The sequence below is a fragment of the Saccostrea echinata genome, unplaced genomic scaffold (genome assembly GCF_033153115.1).
Source record: "Saccostrea echinata isolate AGI-Se365-2 ecotype Australia unplaced genomic scaffold, CSIRO_AGI_Sech_v1 ptg000077l, whole genome shotgun sequence".
Classification (NCBI taxonomy): domain Eukaryota; kingdom Metazoa; phylum Mollusca; class Bivalvia; order Ostreida; family Ostreidae; genus Saccostrea; species Saccostrea echinata.
This window is the reverse complement of record NW_026889826.1, coordinates 1,142,501-1,164,343: the sequence shown is the minus strand read 5'-3', so window position 1 is coordinate 1,164,343 and position 21,843 is coordinate 1,142,501. Positions and strand designations below refer to the sequence as shown.

The 21,843-nt window shown below is 33.4% G+C and overlaps 2 protein-coding genes across 2 annotated transcripts in view; one reads left to right on the top strand and one right to left on the bottom strand.

Moving 5' to 3' along the window:
- Positions 1-6,241: 6,241 nt before the first annotated feature.
- Positions 6,242-11,094, bottom strand: LOC133176613 (neuronal acetylcholine receptor subunit alpha-10-like). The gene is made up of 7 exons (XM_061311722.1): positions 11,040-11,094; positions 9,876-10,018; positions 9,080-9,124; positions 8,765-8,874; positions 7,534-8,066; positions 7,065-7,240; positions 6,242-6,702 (listed from the first exon to the last, which is right to left on the bottom strand). The coding sequence occupies exons 1-7, from the start codon at positions 11,092-11,094 to the stop codon at positions 6,373-6,375; spliced, it is 1,392 nt and encodes a 463-aa protein (XP_061167706.1). The 3' UTR covers positions 6,242-6,372.
- A 1,461-nt stretch (positions 11,095-12,555) lies between these two features.
- LOC133176635 (general transcription factor IIE subunit 1-like) overlaps positions 12,556-21,843 on the top strand; it is a 19,195-nt gene continuing 9,907 nt past the window's right edge. The window contains exon 1 of the mRNA XM_061311737.1: positions 12,556-12,579. The gene's annotated coding sequence lies outside the window, so the exon portion shown is untranslated. The remainder of the gene's footprint in view (positions 12,580-21,843) is intronic.

Here is a 21,843-nt window from a genome sequence, read left to right as displayed (position 1 = left end):
CACTTTGAATTAAGAGTCATTTTCTGTGACACGTGTCAACAAACAACGGGAATTATTTATTAATTAGAGGAGTATGAACTTTCTCCAGAAAATACATTGAAAAGAACAGAATCGTCACTCATGTAAATACGTATATACGTCATCCAAAGCAAGGGAAGTTTTTTCAGCACTTGTTTTGAGGAAATACCTGTCGACCTGCTAGCCCCTGGACTATATTTAAACCTTTTTTTCTATTTGCTATAGGGACGTTTTACTCGGAGATATTTTAAATTATTTTGAATTCAAAATGAATGCATTTTTTCCCGAAAGTGTCTGGGACGAAAATGCTGCGTAAATCATTAGAATAAATTTAATGAATTGAAATACTTATAAAGAACCATTTACTGATAAGAAAAAAAATTGTCTGGACATTGAGAAAATTGTGAAGTATCTATACAGGTGTAAAAACTGAGTTTATTTACATTTATTTCATGTTTAACAATTATTCCCAGAAAAAGGTTCATTGACAAGAAGAAACCACTATTGCTTAAAAGGAAATGGGATATGCAATTCAAATATTAGTATTCTACTAATTTATTTTCGTCGAATAAAATGTAAAGAAGGCTTAATCAAATTGATAAAAAATTTAGTAAGGAACGTTATTGCAGCCCGGAGGACCGGGCTGCTCTATACATAGGTATATGGGGACTGAGGTGGGAGAAGTATTCAGAATGAAAGGTTTTCTAAACATTAAAAAGATTGTTAATCAGAATATTCTTTCCCTCTATAAATTACGAGAAACACAATATATTTACTTCCATAAAGTGAATCTGTAAAAATATATATGTTTTTCATATTTAATATATAAAGTTGCTTATCATTTACTATCGAAAAAACGACAGGTCCCTTTTTTTAGAACATCGAATTTTACTTATCGCATAAAAACGTAAAAATGTACTTTACACAGTTCGTGTTTTATATTCTTAAAGTGAAAGACATTTTTGAAAATAGGTGATGCATGTGTCTGGTTTCAAATTATATTTTATGCAGCCAACATTTACTTGAGGAATTGATAAAGTTTAAAAGGGTATCGTTTTTGTTCGATTTTCATCCGACTACAAGTTTTCAACATATTCTCGACTATCGTCTCCATCATTTAGACACATGCCTTTTTCACACATATCGAAGTGGTTCGATGATCAAGACTCATTTCCATTGTTTACTTTATTTATTTCGCGGGCGATTGATGGTTACATCAATGTTTTCTTGTTTTATTTAGATCTAAGGTAGATCACACTTCTCATACAGTGCAAAGAAGTCCTTAAAAGTATTAGATAAAGTTATAATAAACCTACGCTTTCCAGGCCTCGCATGCGTTCTTGTATCTCTTGGTCCCGTCCAGGGTACAATAGGGACTGTTTATATCAGGGCACCGGAAATTCTCTCGGTTCTTAAGGTCCTTCGGTAACAGTGGTTGGGAGGAATACATTTGTAAACCTATAAACAGGTAAGATTTAGGGCTTAGATATCAAAAATATGTGATTGTACATTCTTAAACTACAATAATTAAATTCTTTAGCAGCTATATAGATTAATGAAATTAAATAAAAAGTTTGATAATTAATTTAATGGAAAAAAATCTCACTTGAAAAAAGAATACAAGCAATCAATGCAATGTATATCATCTTCATCTTCTTATATAGGAATAACAATTTCTGTTTTTCTTTTCTCTATTTATACTGTGTCCAAGTCATTTGATTAATTTGCATAAATGGGTTATGCATGAATTGCATGTTCATCGTTACACCGGTTCTGTGGCCACCTTGCGTAATTCAAAAATCCCCATTCCTTCCTAAGATGAAAATAGGTCAGTGCAAATAATCCACTAAATAAATTTATGCGTCCACTCTGTGAAAAGTTTAATTAATTCCACCAATCAAACGACAGACAGGGGATTGTCTTCAAGAACAACTAATGTTTTAGAGGTTACGGGAGGGTTTAAACAGGCATGTGTAGTAAATATTAGGATAAATATTTACCGACTTAATTAATTATATGCGGATGTTTAGTTTTTGTCAATGTATTTCCACATGTACACCATAAAAAAGTGATACCATTCCTTTGTCATGAGTAAATTACAGAAGAAAAACCAACAACTTTTAATTGTCATATCATCTACATGTATTTCGACCGAGATTTAAAACAATTTATGTACAGAATGTCTCCACGAGGACGCAGGGAAGTGCATAGGGATTGTTCCTAATTTAATTGAAAATAAATCTGCCACACCACAAATGCAGATTTTTCTAAAACTTTCTTTTATTAATCAACAAAAGGCCCATGGGCCACATCCCTCACCTGAGCACTTTGGTTAAAGAAAAGCAGAAATCAATTCATTATTGAACAGTTTAAATTTATAAGTGGTGTCATTCTATCCCTGGAGGGGATACTTCTATATTTGTATGACTAATCATGGCTTTAAAAAGAGTTTTACAGATTTTCTCCTATACATGTATATTTTTATACAACAGGTGCAACAGTATATTCGAGAAGTGGTGTAAATCAGATGTGGATACTAAAAAATTTAAAGGAACGTTTAAAGTCATCATTTCGTAAGTTCTATGGTCGATACAATGACCTTGTCAGCAAATACAATCTCTCATTAAGTCAAATGCTGACTGAGTTTTTTCATACTATTTGTTAGGCCATTATCTACACACTGATTTGTCGACAGAATTTCCGTTATTTCCCGATCATGACAAGGAGCATACGGCGGGTGTGACCGGTCGGCAGGGGATGCTCACTCCTCCATGGCACCTGATCCCACCTCTGATGTCTTAGAGGTCCGTGTTTGCTCTGCTCCTATTTTGTAATGTTTAATGGACTTTGAGCTCGAATACGGTTCGTTATCTCCAACGTATTTCATGTAAAAGTTTGATTTTCTATTGTGGCCCAGCCCTATATATTTTAGTAAATAAAATGCATACAATTTTCAACATATCGTCAGAATAAAAATTGACAGGAATGGATTAAGTTGATAATTCTTTATTGAAAGGATCCCACTAAGAGTCATCTATCGTGCATCTTGGTATTTTGACACCCAAGCCAACGGGTGGGGAGGGGGCACACAAATCAGTAGTGAAGAATTTGATTTTCATTTGTTTTTTCCCCTGAATTTCCCATTTAATTCTTGAGGCTAGGATTGATTTTTAAGAATGATACAAAACTGTTCAATTATGACTTGCTGGACACAACTCTATTCAATTCCTTTTAATTTTGCTATTTTATCACGAAACAATTTCATTGTGTTTGTTATATGTATCCTCTGTGTGTGTGGCGGGGGGGGGGGGGGCAGAGAGAAGCTTTTACCTAAAAACTTTGAAAAAAAATCTTTGAAATCTAGCATACTTTTAATCTATCATTATATTCTTTTTTGAAAATTAATATTTTTCAACGAATGATACTAACAAGATATTTCTCTAACAAAAAAAAGTTTGTCCCTCATTTCAATATGTTATTTTTTAATAATGAATTTTGTTGTAGTTAATTGAGGACCCAATGATATTATGTTTTTTTTAGTATGGGACATTAGTAATTCACAGTATACAAATTAATGTCATGGAGTGTAAGTGCTTCAAATCAGGTTCGTAGAATAGCCACCTCATACATGTACATGTAAAAACTGTTATAAAAACACCAAAGTGTAAACTATGTTCAAGTTTTCAGTATACATATAGATAACTATAGATTAATATGGTATTTTTGTAAGGGTGGCGCTGCTTGGATTTCTTTTCATGTTGTCTTAAATCAGAAATTATGAATAATCCTTAACAAGAAAATAATACAGTAAACTATAATTTTATTAACTACAGTAAAAACACTGGTTTACTATTACATGTATAATAGTGAATCATTTGATAGTAAAGTTAACAGTAGTAAAGCATAACTAGTTTTTACTATAGTAAATCAAAGTATTTACTATAGTTAATCAGAGTATTTTTACTAGGAATTTCAGATCGTTATATACATTTTTTTTAATCTCTTGAAGCATTTTTCTTATAGTAAACAGAAATATTACTTGTATATTTCAATATTATTTTAAAGATTTACATCATTGGTATGTAATTTATGAAATATTAAGGCTATAAATCTTCAAAAAAGTTCTAGAGTAAAGTTTCATAGTTTATAGTAAACTATAGTTAACCATAGAAAATGTTTTTATGGATTTGCAATCATGTTAACGAATTTGAAAAGTAAGACAGTTCTTTTAAAGCACAATGCATATCACTGTGGATATTTTAATTGTTTTTGTTGAGCCACAACTAGCGATATTTTTGCATATTAATTTAAAATGATTTTATTTATCATTTTTATAACGATACGATGGCTGAGACTGCCAAACAAACAGTAGGTAGGAGCAACCAATGTTATAATTTTTTTATTTAAAATGGTACACCTCTCAATTTAGTGATTTTAAGAAATTTACGAGAAAATTAATGTAATACGTATTTTTCTTGAAATTTTACTCAATTTTTTAATCGGATAGATGATGGATTTGCAACCCACAAGAACACCTACTAGCGGGGAATTTCAAAAAGACTGAATATTTACTTTAAATTAAGTGGGTTTTAAATTAAGTGGGCTTTGAAAATGGATCATCAAAATCACATATGTTGAAAGTTACATTGCTGAAATTATTATTCATAAAAATAATACGTAGGGCGGGTGTCTACGAAAGGTGCCACATTGAATAGATTCAACTTTTTATTCGTTATAATTTAATGGTTTTCATCATGTTCATACTCAATAAAAAAAACTCTGTGCAGCAAAATTTGAAACATTTATTGCAAAATACATTGGCAGTTTAACTTTGATCGCTTAACAAGATGTTTGTTCCTATATTTTAGGCCCCATCATTTTAAATTATAAGCACAAAGATTAAAAAAAAAAAGTTTAACAAATGGAGAGATCACCATACATTCTCCTAGCTACTTATTTTACTGAAATCGTTTCAAGTTGTGATGAGACCAGACGTGTATGAATGACAGTTCAACTTCTAGGAACAAATTAAATATTGAATATCTATAGAGTGTAATGTTACCACGTGTAACCCTGTTACCTAACATTTATTTCTTTGAACACTGATGTTACAACATTGACCTAGTAGGCTAATTAACACTGCATCTGTGATCGATTTTACTTAAACGAAGGACGAAATAGACAATGGAGTTAAATATTGACAAGATATTCACCGTACATAATAATATTACTTAACCCCTCCATCAATAACATTCTGTCATTTTGAAACAACTAATGTAAATATGATATATTTTACAAAAAAACAAAAACTAAAAACAGGGGCCCTTTTTACAAAAGAACTTACGACTAAGAAAAAAAAATTAAATTGTTTGCAAAATTTTTCAAAGTTAATGATTCTGTTTAAAATTGCTGGTGTAAAAATATTTTACTACATTCCTTTTAAAAAGATTAAAATCATTTTCTATATAATAGAGAGGTTGAGATTTCATACGTGTACGTGTATGGGTACGTCTAGTAGGGGAATTCCCTAAATTTCTCGCGTATTACGTCATCAGTTTTGGAGTTGATAAGTTTTCTTACACGTTCCTACAACTTGTAAAAAGGCATCTACACGTAGGTGTAAACTTGTAGCTTTTTCAATAAAAACTAGTCAATTTATGTGTGGAACTGTTATTGCTGTTCATTATTTAGGATGTTAAGTTTCATGAACACTTATTTTAACCATGTTTTGTTCACTAACTGAAGTCAAACTAATGTCACAAAACTACTAGATAGTTGAAACAGAGACATCGATTGCAGTCTACACGTTCGAGTTACACGTCATTAAAATCTCAACAGACAAATTACAAAAAACGTGTACGTGAACGTCAAAGTTTGTGCACACGTACCCGTACATGACTGTATGAAATCTCAACCTCTCTAATGTAAATTGAAAAGTTACAAGCATGTAAAAATTTTGTTCTTAGTCGTAAGTTCTTTTATAAAACGGGCCCCAGGACAATTAATATGAAATGATTGTTTATACCAAAATTTGTGTAAGGAAAATGAATACACTACCAACTAAATGTACAGTTAAGTTAACGCCAAAGTGCAAACACGATTAATATAAAAACTAAGTTAGAAACCACCAACATGATATTGTTGTTGCAGGTAAAATGCACTAGCTTAATAGAAAAACTGAAAAAGTTTTAAATACATTTATTTGATCACTTTTTTTCCAGTCATTCACCATTGTTCACATTATTAAGGTACTGGTTATCCTATGATGCAATGAAAACTCTCTTTTTGTGGCGCATTTTCTCTCTTAATTCTCTCTCAAAATTTCCAGTATGATTATTGCACAGTCGACATCATTTATTTTCCCAATGCTGCCTCTAACATGATGGAAAAAGACACAACAATACTGAACAACAGGTATATTACGAAGAAAACCCTGTCTAAGGCCACGGCAACTGAGGACCAGTCAACACTGTTTGGTTCCCTCTCCTGGTTGGCCAGGATTGAGGCACTACATTCTTTAATCTCCCTCAATATTTCTAGTAATTGTCCCTCAAACCCCACAATGAGCGGTTTCTGTTGTTTTTGGCTTTCATTGTCAATATATTGACGATGCTTACTTTCTTCTTGGTGAGGAAAATGGAAAATGTTTCCTTTTCTTTTATAACGTTCGATGTACAAATTATCCTGAAAAAATAGACCATATAGATTATACAATATTGTTTCTTACCAGTGAGTGATTAATGTATGTGTGTTATTTACAAGTACATTTCCTGCAAAGAAATTGATCACCTTTTGAATACCATTGCATGCTGCATCTACCAAAATGAAAATAAAAAAACAAAATTGAAAAAAATAAAGCCTTTTGACGCAGTAAAGCTTGAATTATCAGTTTCTTTTTATACATGTATGAAAAATACACAAATTTCATTAAAATATACAGTAATTACTGCGGTATATGCGGATTTTGTGTAACTAAAATGTCATTATTTAAATGTCACTTTATCTTTGAACATTCAAGAATTCATAAGTTACTGTATTAAAATTACATTTTTGTCGTGGTCATATTGTGCATACACACAAGCTATCGTCTGCAGTGGCTTGATGACGTATTTCCTGACTCTTGAGGACACGTGACCGCTGTTCTTGTAATGTATGTTGAGAACCAGTACAGTCATCAGACAGGACAAACCAACCAAGATCATCGAAACAAGGAAGTAAATTGCTGGAAAGGAAGAGAGGGATGATTACTGCAAGGAAAATCTCTTTCACAATTTCTCCGAGTCATTATTAGTAATACATGAATTTAATTTGCTGTCAACAGTTTTTTTCTTTCAGTCTCTGGACATTCAAACTTTGAAAAATTGAGCTAATTCAATAAATGAAACACAACTTTGATTTTAGGTTGCATAACGCCTAATGACTAATTTACAGTATGCGAGGTCGAAATCTTCATAAATGAGTTGGGAGAAAACAGGAGTAAAAAAGATATATCTTAAGAATCCACGGAAAACAAACCTAATAAAGGAGGGTTTTCTCCAGACGCGGGAATCATGTTTACGATGACCAGCTGAAAAACAGCCAGGGACAGAAGGACAGTGATCTCCAGATTGACCTTCTCCCCAGCCTCAGGGGGCAGGATAAAACCAAGACCAGCCGTAAAGGACACCAAAAAGCACGGAAATAGCAGGTTCATGACGTAAAATAAAGGTTTTCTCCGCAATCCCAATATACACTCCATTGTTGGGTAGGAAACGTCACTGTAGTACGTGACGACACTGGTGGCGTCCGCTCTCGTGACGTCCCATTCCGTGTTGTTGACGTAACTAGACATATCTAGGGTCGAACTCTTGTTGACGATGTGCACCTCTGCCCCAGTGTAGATCCACGACCCAAACACAAGACGACATTCCTGGGTATCAAACGGAAAGTGATAAACGTCGATGGCACAAGACGTCCGGACACTGGAGGGAAACTGATATTGTACTCGGCCATCACTGTGCACGATGGCTCGATAATCCTTCATCCCCGGGAGTCCCTTCACATCAGTTCTAATATTAGATCAAAAGAAATATCATAGAAATATTTTTATGCGTATGCTTGTGTACTTTGCTTCTGTCTTTTGGCCTAGGATCATGAAATAAACCTGGACTTCCGTAAAAATTTCAATAATCTGTAAAATGGTTGTAGCTATAAAACAAAGCTTAAAATGTGCATAATAACAGCAGTCTGCCTACTCACAGGCCCGTAGGAACCGGGGTGGGAGTCGTGTCCCCTCCCAATAATTTTGCAAGTATATACAGTTCATTAAATACAATAAATATATATAGGAAATGAAGATAAGTTACAGTTGTGCACCCTCAATAATTACGCCCGATGACTTTTTTTGTTAGGAATATTCGTAAGGTAGCCCCCCCCCCCAAAAAAAAAAGAAAACTAACTTTGTTAGGTTGCTCACCCTAACCTGAAATTGCTTCTACGTGCCTGAGGAATTCCTATAAACATATTTATTTTTAGAACTATATCATTTCGGCGCAATGTAAGCATTTCTGAATAAATTATTTCCTGATCCTGGGCCCTGGTCTGATAGATTTCTTTGCTTTTTGTAAGTACATAGGTATATAAGTTATATAATAGTGTTTCTGTTTATATTTATAAGTTTATAAGAATGATACATGTGACAGCGGTGAATAGGTAAGGGAGCGTTCTCGAATAAATTATTCTCTCTCTCTCTCTCCTGATACCATACGTGTCATAAAGTGTAAGATCAGGGATCCAAATTTTGTCCTGTGGTACAGCAAGCCTGTCGATTCCGTTATAGTGGGACTTATTCCATCTTAATCTACAGTCAATCCAGTCCTGAAATGAACTCAATGTTAGCTGCACTTTTCACTGAATGACAACTTAATAAATACACCGACATGTTGATTCTATCTTACGGCGAGCGTGGGATTCCTCGTTAATTTTGTCAGAATTCTGAAGTTTGTAGATAATTAATTTCACAGGTAAAATGGAGACATTGTATGACTGTATACACAAGATAATGATTAAAGTAAAGCATTACCACCCTCATCCAGGCCGTCACATCAATGGTCTGTTTGGGTTCATTCTGAAACATGAAACATTTTAATATAAATTTTCTTCCTCATCATATTTTTTTATCACTAAGAATTAATAAAAACTAACACTTTGACTTTGTTGACATGTACATATTGGTAATTAAAAATATTTGATGATACTTTTGACATCCTGCGTCTGTTTACACATTAAATCAAAGCGTATTTGGTCGACCCCAACCCCACACCAGCAAAAGAGGATTTTCAAAATACATAATTATGTCATAGCTTGAGCTGACACCCCCCGAGCACTTGTAGATTGATCGATTTTATATTGTTTTAAAAACCTTTCCAAAATGTTTTTCACTCAGATGAGACATGCAAATACCGAATAAGGGCTCCAAATTTAGACCCTTACTCGGCACATAGGATCTTTGAGTAAAAAATTAGGTCTGTTTAGAGTGCTAATGCCTGCTGAGACACGATACCTCGGTTTTCAACAGTTTAAGGACCCAAAACTTTTATTTCAATGGCACGAAGGAGTAGTTGCTACCTATTATTATATAGAGGTTTATTGCGACCAGAGCTCGAACCCATGGTCTTCCAACTACGGAGCGAGCACTATAATAAAACTCTTCTAAACTCCTTGCCAGATAAGTGCAAAGTGTAACAAAGACAAACAATACAAAGACACCGTACTGAATACATGTAGATGTTCAGTTGAAATAAATAGTCGAGATTTTTAAACAAACTCTGAGTTTAACAGATGATTACATAGATGTACAAGTGTAACAGATGATTTACCAGATCCACAAGCTGTCGGACCCCCAGGTCTATAGTGACCACTACAGATTTATTCTGTGTGTCATCACAGTACGGCCGCACCTCCTTCTTGTAAGTCTGGAATACCGAGGTAACAAGGTCGTCCAGGAGGTACGATAATCCAACTGAATAAAAAAAATTACCATGTTGAAATTCTAAGGGTTTGATAATATTCAAAGTTCCACTGAAGTCTCATCAATGATCTGAAAAAATTGGGATGGACGACCGTGTCTATCAGTATTTTTTTGTTTTAATTTTTTTATTTCATTTATTTATTTTTTATTTATTTATTTATTTTTTTTTTGGGGGGGGGAGGGGGGGGCTACAGTTCTGCAACTAATAAAGCCTCAGAGCTTGACGATTTAAAATGTGACAACGTTTGACTGTTTGTCTATAAAAGATTAAACTTAAAATATTAATGTAATTCAAATAAAATTCAAATCCGGATGCTCCTGTTACATGCTTCTCTATCGTGCATTCCACATTTGTAGTACAGCAAAGGTTCAAAATGCAAACTTATGTGTTAATTTTCAAATAGTATAATTTTGAAGTAAAATATTTTACATCCTGACACAAGTCCTAATTTGATAGATTAAATGATCATCACCTTTTGTTCTAAATGAAAGCCAAATCACGCGAGCATGGGATATGATATCAAAATATCTGCAGTTCAAGTTAGAAATTGTAAATTCTTAAGTACTGAAGTACTAAACTCTTTAAATACTGTAAGATTAATTAAAAATATCTTTTTTTTTTTAATTTCTGTGTAAGTTCTAAGAAAATGTAATTTCTTATCTCGGTTAAATCCAAGAAAAAAATGCGCCATAACGATATAAATTTACATGTCGGAGAAGTGCTGTCAGGGGCGGAGAAGGGGGCCTCAATATGAATATGGAATCTGAGAAATATATTGAAAATACAACTAGAAAATTCTTGCAGTATTAAATTTTATACTTACGTAGTTTCATACAGTAATTATCAGGGCCAAACAGAGTACAACTATTCAGTGGCAACGGTACATCAGGGGAAATATAAATTTTCGTTTATCTTAGTTTATCTTTAAAGAAAATTTTATTTTGAAGTAAAAAAAAAAATACAAAAATGAAGTAACAAATTGTGAGTAAAAATTCTCAAAATAAAACTCACCAGGGACGCAGAGCTGACAGAAGAAAAGAACGCTACAAGCTTTTTTAACTTCCATGTCGGAGAAATTAATGCGAGGGTCCTATCTCCTGACGAATCAATTTTAATCCATGTAAGCAAACAAATAAATTCACAAAGCTCTCGCGGATTGAATTTGTGTAAATTTGAGTTGCATAATAAATTGATGGAAATTGATACGCCTGTGTGGTCAGCCTCGTGGACAAAAAAATAGCACCAGTTGTAATTTATAATGTGTACACTATAGTCTTCTTTATAGAAAATTAATTAGATCAAGGCTTATTGTCTATAAATGTAATTTGTCCAAGTAGTTCGTGTCCTTTAATCAAGGAATAATGATAAAAATTCACCTTCACTACCCGCAAACATAAGGTGTAGTTGTTCATAAATGAGTAATTTTCAGAATCAACTCAACCTTCTAAACGAAATGAAATCAATGGACTCTATAATTCCTGTGCACATCTGACAGATTAAACATCGATTACATGAATAGTTTTTCCTCGCTAATCAATATGCCTTTTATTGACATAGCCACCATCTCTTATACTGATCTCCTGTGTAACTCGGTATACAATGGTTCAGGGATAAAGCTGATAGATGTATGCGAAGATACGAACGCAGGAAGATTCGGAGGGAGGGGGGGGGGGTAGGGGACCGAACCCTCCTGAGATTATATTGTAAAGGAACTAAAACAAATGTCTTTAGACCCTTACCATCCCCCCACGAAACATCGGCCCCCACAAATTGTAAAGAGGGTCATACATAAGGAAAGCCACAGGGGACCCCTAAGTCATACAGGGGAAAAATCCATTTATAGAAACAATACAAATCGGGAGAAGAGCAAACACGGACCTCCAAAAACAGCAGAGGAGGGATCAGGTGTCGTGGATGAGTAAGCATCCCCTGTCGACCGGTCACAACCACCTTGTGATCCTTATCTTGATCGGGTAATCGGAAAAATCTGTAGAAATATCAGTGTTTAAATAATGGCCTAACAATTATTATGAAAAAGTCAGTCAGCATTTGACCTAATGATAGATGGTATTTGCTAATAAGGTCATTGTATCGACCATAGAACTTGCGAAATGATGACTTCAAACGAGACTGTTGTTTTATCAACTTGTTGGTTAATAGCTTAATTAATTGCCTCGTTTTAAAAATTGGCCGTACCTAGAGCATGTTCTTGAGTATCGAATCAACTGGGAGACATAAACCCTTTATCTGTTTATGCAGGTGATAAGTGCAGAAATCGTTCCATCTTTTCTACTTCGACCCCATCCCCCCCCCCCCCCCCCAATACAGCCTTTTGAAAAAATCGTTTTGCTTGCATTTTCTGGATACTTATAACTAAAATAGAAAAAAAAATGACAAATGTGGATCATCCCTGTAGCGTTCATTTCTTCACTGTAAAACCATGGACGTGATATTCCGGGATTATTTAGTTTACCCTAACTATTTTATTCTTTATTTAACGTAGAAGAGATCCGGTGTTGTATTGCATTGAAAATTTGTTTACCACTTTACGGTATTTGACTAATTTTTATCATCGTAGTCATTTATATATTGAGTTGGGAAATGCATAACAATTAATATCTCAACAAAACACCCTGATTATCTGTATCCATTACAAAAGATTAACATATTTAGGTTTTACCGAATATCGTCAGTTGTATGATCATGCCATCATGCATCAGATCGCAGGGCCCTTGCCCCCCACAGGCCACAGGGACTTGCTCCGGGTGTGTAAAAAAATAATTTAATAAAACATCATAATTCGACTACTATATCAACCACCGTAGTTGTTGGTATACGATTTCTTTAATAAATATTTTCTTCACCGGCGTGCAAAAAATATGGTGGGGAGCGGCTGGCCTAAACATACATTTATAATATGTTCGACAGAGTCACCATCACAGGGTTTTGTCTTCCGGATTTTAAATATAAAATGAATTTTAAAAAATTTGAATCTTCTTTAAATACACTTAAAAGTTGTTAAAATAGAGATTCTGACACTTTCTTTCAAGAAAAACCATGTTTAACCACACCTATATATATATATATATATATATATATATATATATATATATATATATATATATATATATATATATATATATATATATAAACTCTACAAGGGACAAAAGCTCATCGACCTCAAAAAGACAGAAGTTTACAAATTCGCAAGGGCAGATAATCAATGTATAGGGAAAACTCAGAGGGTAATCAAAAAGCGAATGGTAACACCCAAGGACTTCCAGTTTTGCGGAAAAAATGTTTACCGACAAGAAAAGACAGTGAAAATGATAAATACTGGCTAAAGTTTGGTTTTCAGGGGCTAAGGCAGCACCGGGAAGACTCATATTATTTAATGTATAACTAATTTGTTACATAATTTACAGGACACTTGCTATATAAGCGCGCTATATGTTATACCACGATTATCGCCCTTGCGTTGTTACCATGCAACCATGTTAACTTCCGTTCTCCCCAGGTCGATTTAGAAAAATGAGCCCCAAATTGAAGAAATTGTATCCTTTTCTGTTGATTAAACGCGTGTTGACGACTGACAAATGCATCAACATTTAGGAAAATCATCACTCTATGGGACAGAACTATGGCAACGAAATAAATTAATGCTTTAGAGTCCAGAAATAGGCCCTGAAGTGGGTTGGGGTATTTTTTCCAAGACATGAGCTTTCATCCCTTGTAGAGTTTATGTATATAGGTGTGGTACGTCTTTTTTAAACATGGTTTTTCTTGACTGAAAGTGTCAGAATCTCTATTTTATCAACTTTTAAGTGTATTTAAAGAAGATTCAAAATTTTTAAAATTTATTTTATATTTAACAATCCGGAAGACAAGCCCCTATGGTCACCGTTGGGGGCTATGTGCAGCTGTGTGTAATGAATTCAAATTATGATGTAAAAAAAACATTTTTGATATTTCTAACCTTGATCCATTGCAGTGGCAGATCCAGAAGTTCATGTGGGGCAGTTTTGAGACCCAAAGGGAGAGGGTTTCCCCCTCCTCTCAATTGTAATTTATAGCATCATTCAAATTACATAGTTCTTGTTGGTTAGCCATTACCTTCAAAATACATTTGGTGTAAATAAATTAAGACAAATTTGATATTGTATACAGCATATACAGTTGAACTTCTGTACCTCGAACACTGATATCTTGAATACCATGGATATGCCAAAGTGATTTTAAAGTCCCAAACCCTTATTCTTTAAGAGGCAGTCCACCGAAAAACCAGGCAATGGGTGGCACATCGCATGCCATGGATTTTAATTATTTTTTGCATGTAGACTTATTAAAGCAAGTGTTTACACAGGACAACATTAAAAAATTTTTTAGTGCTCCTCTAGTCCTATTTTTGGTAAATGCTTAATTTTAAGTGCAAAAAGGTCAACATAAGGGTAAAAAAAATACTACGTTTTTATTTTGTTTTATATGTAACAGATACTCAAAAGCTGGATGTGTCGATGAATATTATTTATAGCATAGACTCTTATCTTTTATTTTATTAATGAATAAGACTCCAATTTATACTTCTTTAGAAAAAATTATATGGTCCAAATTTGAGTTGAGCAAGTAACTTTTTGAATTCAGTATCCAATTTTCATTACGTTATAAAACCCAATACATTACAAGGACATATTTTTTTTCTTATGTTATTATGAATACAAAGTACAAACTTTTGAATCACTCAATAAAATCAGTGGGAACAGTTATATTGAAAGAAATAAAAGGGGTCAAATTTACCCTTTTTTTTTTTTTTTTTTTTTTTTTTCCCAAATGAAACCGATCCCGACCGGAATTATATAAAGAAAAAAATACTATAATTGTAATGTTAAATTTGGCTCTTTTGTTGTAATATGAGTAAAAACTTACTTGATTTATTTTTTTAACATGTTATATAGGTGGCAGGTGCCTTTAGTTTGATAAATTTGTTAATTTTGCATTTTTTCGATCGGATCGGGATCGGTTTTTACTGTAAATTTAGAGACATTTCCTAAATTAATTTATCAGAAAAATATGCTTGTCTTTTATTTCTTTTCAGTCAGTTAACTGTTTTTAAATGAGTGTAACCATAGATTCAAATTTATATATTATTTAAATTACTAATGTCTTTTACGTACATGATTACATGTAAAACTTAATAGATACTCGGTATTTAAAAAAAAGTATTTGTACATGCATTATGCAACAAATGAGAGCAGACAGCTTTCTAGCTTTATTATTTATCTTATTTCCAAATAAAATTTCCTTTTTTATTTCCTCAGGAATTAAAGAGTAGATTCTATCAGTGGCGAAATTAAACTTGCCTAAATACAGGAAATGTTTTTATGTGTACAGTCTTGACTTTATCCAAGCTTTTCTTACCTGTCATCTGTAAAGCCTTTTCCTCTTTTACAAAATTTGATTTTATATAAATAAGAAAATAAGTTCTTTCATATATAGTATCACTATTCAAGAGCCGATAAATCGAAAGCAAAAAGCGGGGGGGGGGGGGGGGGGTCATGACATCATTATTTTAAAAATTGGTTTCATAAAACGTGAAAACATTTTAGAATTGGCCAACATAGTCACATGTTTAAACTCCATATTAAATGTGAGTGTGTGATTGTTTCAATCGCCAAATTAAAAAAATAAATAAGTAAAATATTAAAAAAACGAAATATTTCACTAAACCATCTTCCGTTTTAGTGCCAAATTATAGTGGGGAGTTCAGCAGTAGTTTAACTCAATAAATATATTTTTATAACTTATTTTTCAGGGTTTTTTTTCATTTTTAATCGTACTTCGGATTGTTTATTTTGATTTGACTGCATAGATAAATATATTTAAGTTTTTACAAATATCATGAAGTAAACATCTCAACTTTGTTGGAATAAGTGTTGCGTAAATCTAAAACATTCATCATTGATTCCCAATTTTATAAGAAATGTTCATGATAAACACTTCATTAATTATTTTTACGCATATCCTAGTAAATCAGTTAAAAAAAATTAGTTCTCAGACATGTATAAAATTACTTATCAAAACGTCATCTAGCTGAGACGCCACCCGTGTATAAAATACATTTTGATATTAAAATATTATTTAACATTTAGAATAATGCACTCTGAAGAGTAATTAAACAGAAAAGAGAAATCATTTTTTTAAAAATCTTTTTCTTTACACTTTTACGCAAAGAATTTACAAACTTCTCTGGAAACTTGTAACTATTTCATTGTGACGCAATATTAGTCAGGTATATGACGTCACTGATACATCAATGGAAACGTGGATTCAACCTGAATAATAGTGCCAATTTTAATCTAAATATTACGCCTGGAGGCGAAAATGAAATATATTTTGAAAATAAATTATTTAGTTTTTTGTTTGAATATTTTCTTTAGTGTATCGATTCTAAATATTTCACTAGGATTCCGATAAAAAGGTGTTGAGCAGATTTACCGATGCCACGGGAGATAACTCTTGCATCGCAAAATTTCATAAAAACGTCCTTATATTTTGCCAGAAAACTACTATCAAAAGTGTTTTTCCCACCGATTTTATTTTTTAAACAAAAAGTTGAAATATTTCTAGATTTAGTTAAGTGTGAATTATAGTCCTGTTAAAAATGTATTAGAAATTACAGTTCTTTGTTTCTGACCTACATTCAATGGTTTATATAGGGGCATTCAAAAACACAAAACACAAGGATATTTTACTGAATAAGCAATTATCAAACAAATCTTCAATTACATTATTCCTTTTGGGCTACATTGATATTGTTTTTAATAAAATATCAAATATTCCTCACATTCGATGTGCCGCCTATTAATACAATACTGCCTGGTTTTTCGGTGGACTGCCTCTTAAGTATTTCACCCTGGATATCTTGAATCCTCATACATGTATATCTCAAATATTTTTCTCGGTCCCATTGAGTTCGAGATAATGAGGTTTGACTTATATATATATATATATATATATATATATATATATATATATATATATATATATATATATATATATATATATATATATATATATATAGGATCTCCCATGATTTGTAGTTGGATATGATTTTTATCCAACGAGTTGTGTGGTGTTTTTTATCCCCGAGCCTTGGCGAGGGGATAAAAACACACAACGAGTTTGATAAAAGTCATATCCAACTACAGATCATGGGAGATTCTTTTTATCCCATGTTTAATACTTCACAACCAATGTTTTACACTGTTTTATATAGGACTCCACTTTATTTTACTTCATCACTCTAACGCAAAAACCATTGTGACGTCACAACTGCACTTAACTGTGGAATATGAAAAAATTATCCAATGAATCATATCCACAGGATAAAGGGGTAAACATGAGATAAATATATAAATATATATATATATAACAGTGTATTATTTGAATTTGGAATTATTTTGATTATTGGAATTTGGGGTTTTCAAGAAAAAAGCCCTTAGTCAGACTAACTTAGACAACTAACAAGAATTTCCATTTCTTTTTGTGTTAGTCTTAACTAACTTAGTTAACTAACAATAATTTTTCTAATAAATGTTGGGTTAGTCTTAACTAACTTAGCCAACTAACAAGAAATATTCTAATAAATGTTGGGTTATTATACAGTAATACCACTAATAATATGTTTGAATTCATTCTTTCTCTTTAATTTATAATGATTTTGTGTTTATCAATTTTATTTTTCTTATATAATGTTGTTTGTGCTGGTGTTCTTTTTTATTTGGACTTTATTTTGTGGACTTGGCCTAAAACCAAGGCTTAGTCGGTGTTTGTTCAGTCTCAGCAGGGTTAGTTAGCGCACGCGCACCATAGGGGTTAGTTGTGCCAGGCATGACTAACCCCCTCGAGCCTTCAACACTACAACAATAAAAAACGTCCCAAAATCATTTCAACATCCGTGTTCTGAATATTATGCAGTCTTTGCACTCAAGATATTCAAGAATCCTCACCAACATGCGTAATTTTCGTAATTTCTATCGTAAGTCATTTCACTGGGCATGTCATTTCAACGTTCTCGAATTTTTCACTAACCTTGCAGATTACATTCGAAAAATCCCACCTGTCGCGTCAATATCGCCGAGGAAATGCTGTAGTAAATAAAAAATGTTAACAATACGATTACATGCGTTGAAAATACGGCAAAATACGAAGTAATGTAGCTGCTGCCTTAGCTTCGTCCTAAACACAGCCACTGCAGACACAACTCGGCGTCACTTCCGCTGTGACGTCATATTCACTCCCTACACTGAGTGAGAGTATGTAGGTGGATCCAAGTGTAACGGGAATTCCAATTTCATTCGTAACATACTTAAGACGGTGTTAGGCAATAATTTATCCAATGTTAATAAAGGCATACACATAGAGACTTGTAATGAAAAGTTTTCGAAACTCTATCACGCATAATTTAGTTTTAATGCACAATAAATTATCTTTCAGTGTTTCAGTTTTTATTGCAGCCAATATTACAGGTATTTCTGTCCTTCTAAGTGTTCACTTTCCATCTTTTGTTCACTCGTTTTCAATGTTGAGTTTTCCTTGGTGAAGGTTGTTTAAATTTAGGTAAAATAAGTCAGTTGAAAAATTTTAAAATATGCTAAATACGGAATTTATGAAGGGGTTAAGCCCCTGTGAAAAATTATGTTTTATGTCAGAAATACAACCACCTACTTTCGTTTCAAAAATAAATAAATAAATAAAAAATATTCATAAAGTTGATTTGACTTTTGTAGAAATATCACCAAGTACATGTGTAAGATGCAGTGATTGTAACTAAATCTGAAAAATATGGTATTACATCTATAACTACACGTACTTTGCCAATCTTTCGAAAATAATAGCAAATATCTTGTTTTACTAACCTTGCTCCAGAGATAAAATATTTCAATAAAAGAAAAAAGGCAGAGGAAATATATTAAAAGCATGTTTAATATTGTAGGTATTACGGATTTTTTCCCCTTGCGATAGAATGTGACCGGTGCCATATGCAGAACCAGGAATTTTTGGAGGAAAGGGGTTGGGATGTGTCCATCCTTTAAAAAATCGACCCCCCAAAAAAGAAGGGGGCATCTTTTTATTTACTGGGTATAGTAACTTTATCTGACAATTCGCATTATTTCATACAAGTGTACACAGTGTCTTGCAAGGGTATAAGTATTTATATGCAGTTACAACTTAAAAGGAGGCTGAGTTTCCGGGGGAGGGGGGTTAAGATCATCTGAGTGTGTGGGGTGGGGGCCACCTTCCCAAAATAAACTGACAAAGCAAAAAAAATAAACAAAATATTAAAACACCCCCCCCCCCCCAATTTACTGCCCAAATCCCGGAATTTGCCGGTGCTCAACCTTACATGCAGCAACAAAAAGTGGGGGGGGGGAGGCAAACAGCATCTAAAGGTAAACTTTCTATAGCTAAATACTATACTCAGAAAAAAAATGGGGAGGGGGGCGCCCCACCCCCGCGTTTACGGGCCTGATAACTGAAAATTCAAAATGGGGTCCGGATCTACTACCCTCTTGATCCGCACATGGGTGCAATTGATCTACCATTTTGAATTCTTCACAAACCAATGTGACTAACAATGTTTATGTATGATTCTGACTATAAATGAGAATATACTGAGTGAGGAAGTACGCTTCCTCGTTGGTTATTACTAAAACGCAGAACGGAAAGTGGAACGGAACGGAAAACAGAATATATGATACCTTGATAATATATACAGTGATCCCTTGATAATATATAAAATATACCAAAACTATATACATTATATATGTTGTTAATATTTAACCTTGATTATCAAGAACGAGTTGATTTATTCATGTTTATTCTCATATGAAGATTTCTGTACAAAAACGGAAAGCGGAACGGAACGGAAAACAGAAAATATGATACCAGTTTTAATCCCTTGAAAATATATAAAATATACCAAACCGATATACATTATATACATGTATGTTGTTCATATTTAACCTTGATTATCAAGAACGAATTGATTTATTCATGTTTATTCTCTTATGAAGATTCCTGTACAAAAAGCAAAACAAAGGGTATACTGAAAACACAAAATATAATGCGGTACACATGGTACATATACATGTATATCATAAATTATCATATGATTGAATATTTCCCATCTCTGATTGGCTGAGATCCAACAATGTTAGAAAAATACTACGTTAAATTGACCTGCACGTGATCTTCCAGGTCAATATAAAGAATTATTTATTCTACATTGGACCAGAAATAGATAGGGAAATTCCAAATCGATGAAAATAGTTTTGGAAAATTATTTCACTTGCACCTGACATCCACTCATATGACCATAACATTAAGGCACATTGATTCTTGGGTAAGAGGTCGGGGGTGGGGGGTTGCAGGAGGCCTGCCCCTCTCCCCACCTTTTCAGAATGTTAAGTTTTTATTTAAATTCTAAGGATAAAAAAAATTCAATGAAAGCCCCCCCCCCATCCCCTCGAAAAAGTTTATGGACCTTTACATCCCACCAAACAAAATTTTGATTTGAGATAATTCTTTTCCTTTTTCCTTTTTTATGGGGGGGGGGGGGGGGGGGCTAGTCAAAGATTTGTTTTCAGGTTAGTCGTCATTTTTCCCCCTTTAAATGCCCCCTTTTTCAAAATCAATCGTATACATGTGCCTGACATTTATTTTTTCTACATAGCACCTAAACTAGAACAAAAAATTCCAAAGTAATACAATACAACTGCTTTTTTTAAGCCCGTTTCTTTCATTATGTTCGGCTAGTACTTCAGCAGATGTGAACAAGTAAGACTGCTTAATAGTGTGTGTCATTTAATCATTGAATCATATAATAAAACAATTATTGCTTTTTTCAGTCAATACGATGATTTAGCCACCTTCGAAGTACAATACTCACCTCGCCCTTCGGACTCGGTGAATATTGTACTCCTCAGGTGTCTAAATCGTCGTATTGACCTCAAAAACCAGCAATGTGGTAAAATATGAGTGAAGTAACTTTTTAAAAGACCACTCTGATCAAAATGAATGGCCAGTATTCGATATTTATACGGGCGAACACAGCCTAATTTTCGATACACAGGTTCCAAAAGCGTGGATAACCATGATATCGTACAGCTCTGCATCCCCATCCCCCATATTTGGCCAAATTGTGAAACTAGAAAAACAACAGAGTATAACATTGAAATTGTTATGATGGAGGAATCACACATTTTCCAGAAAATGCACTCTTGGATAGCGCGGATCCAGGATATTTTTCGGGGGGAGGGGGGGGGGTCAAAAAAAGCGTTTAATGTATACTTTTACCATTAACTTCACGGGGGGGGGGGGGCAAGGTCATTTTTCTTTTATTTACTTTACTATGTAACATAACTCCACTAATTTCAGGAGGTCCTAGCCCCCTTTAAATCCGCAGATGCCTGTAGTTGTAATAAGCGTGTCCTTTATTCTTTCCTTAATGCCAGTGATCGTTGTATAGAACACAAATGTGTACATAATTATTCTCTTATCTCTGCCCCCTCCCTCCATCTGTTTTAAAACACCATCGCCTGTTTCATAATTAAAAAAAGAGTTTTGTCTTTGGTGAATTATTAAGCTTTAAAAATTAGATTTGGACGAGTGATGAATAAGGCGTTCAGATAGATACATGTACTTGGGCTGTGTGTCTAATTAGTATGTATTTCATTGACCAGCGCATGTGGTTCTTGGGGGGGGGGGGGGGGGGGGTCAAGAATAAATTACATTGTTATGTTATTTTTTTATGAGA

Coding starts and splice junctions, on each gene's coding strand:
- LOC133176613 (XM_061311722.1), bottom strand. CDS start 11,094: ATGGAAGTTAAAAAAGCTTGTAGCGTTCTTTTCTTCTGTCAGCTCTGC. Junction 7,241..7,533: donor AGAAAACCCTCCTTTATTAG/GTTTGTTTTCCG, acceptor CTTCCTTTCCAG/CAATTTACTTCCTTGTTTCG. Junction 6,703..7,064: donor AATATGACCACGACAAAAAT/GTAATTTTAATA, acceptor CTATTTTTTCAG/GATAATTTGTACATCGAACG.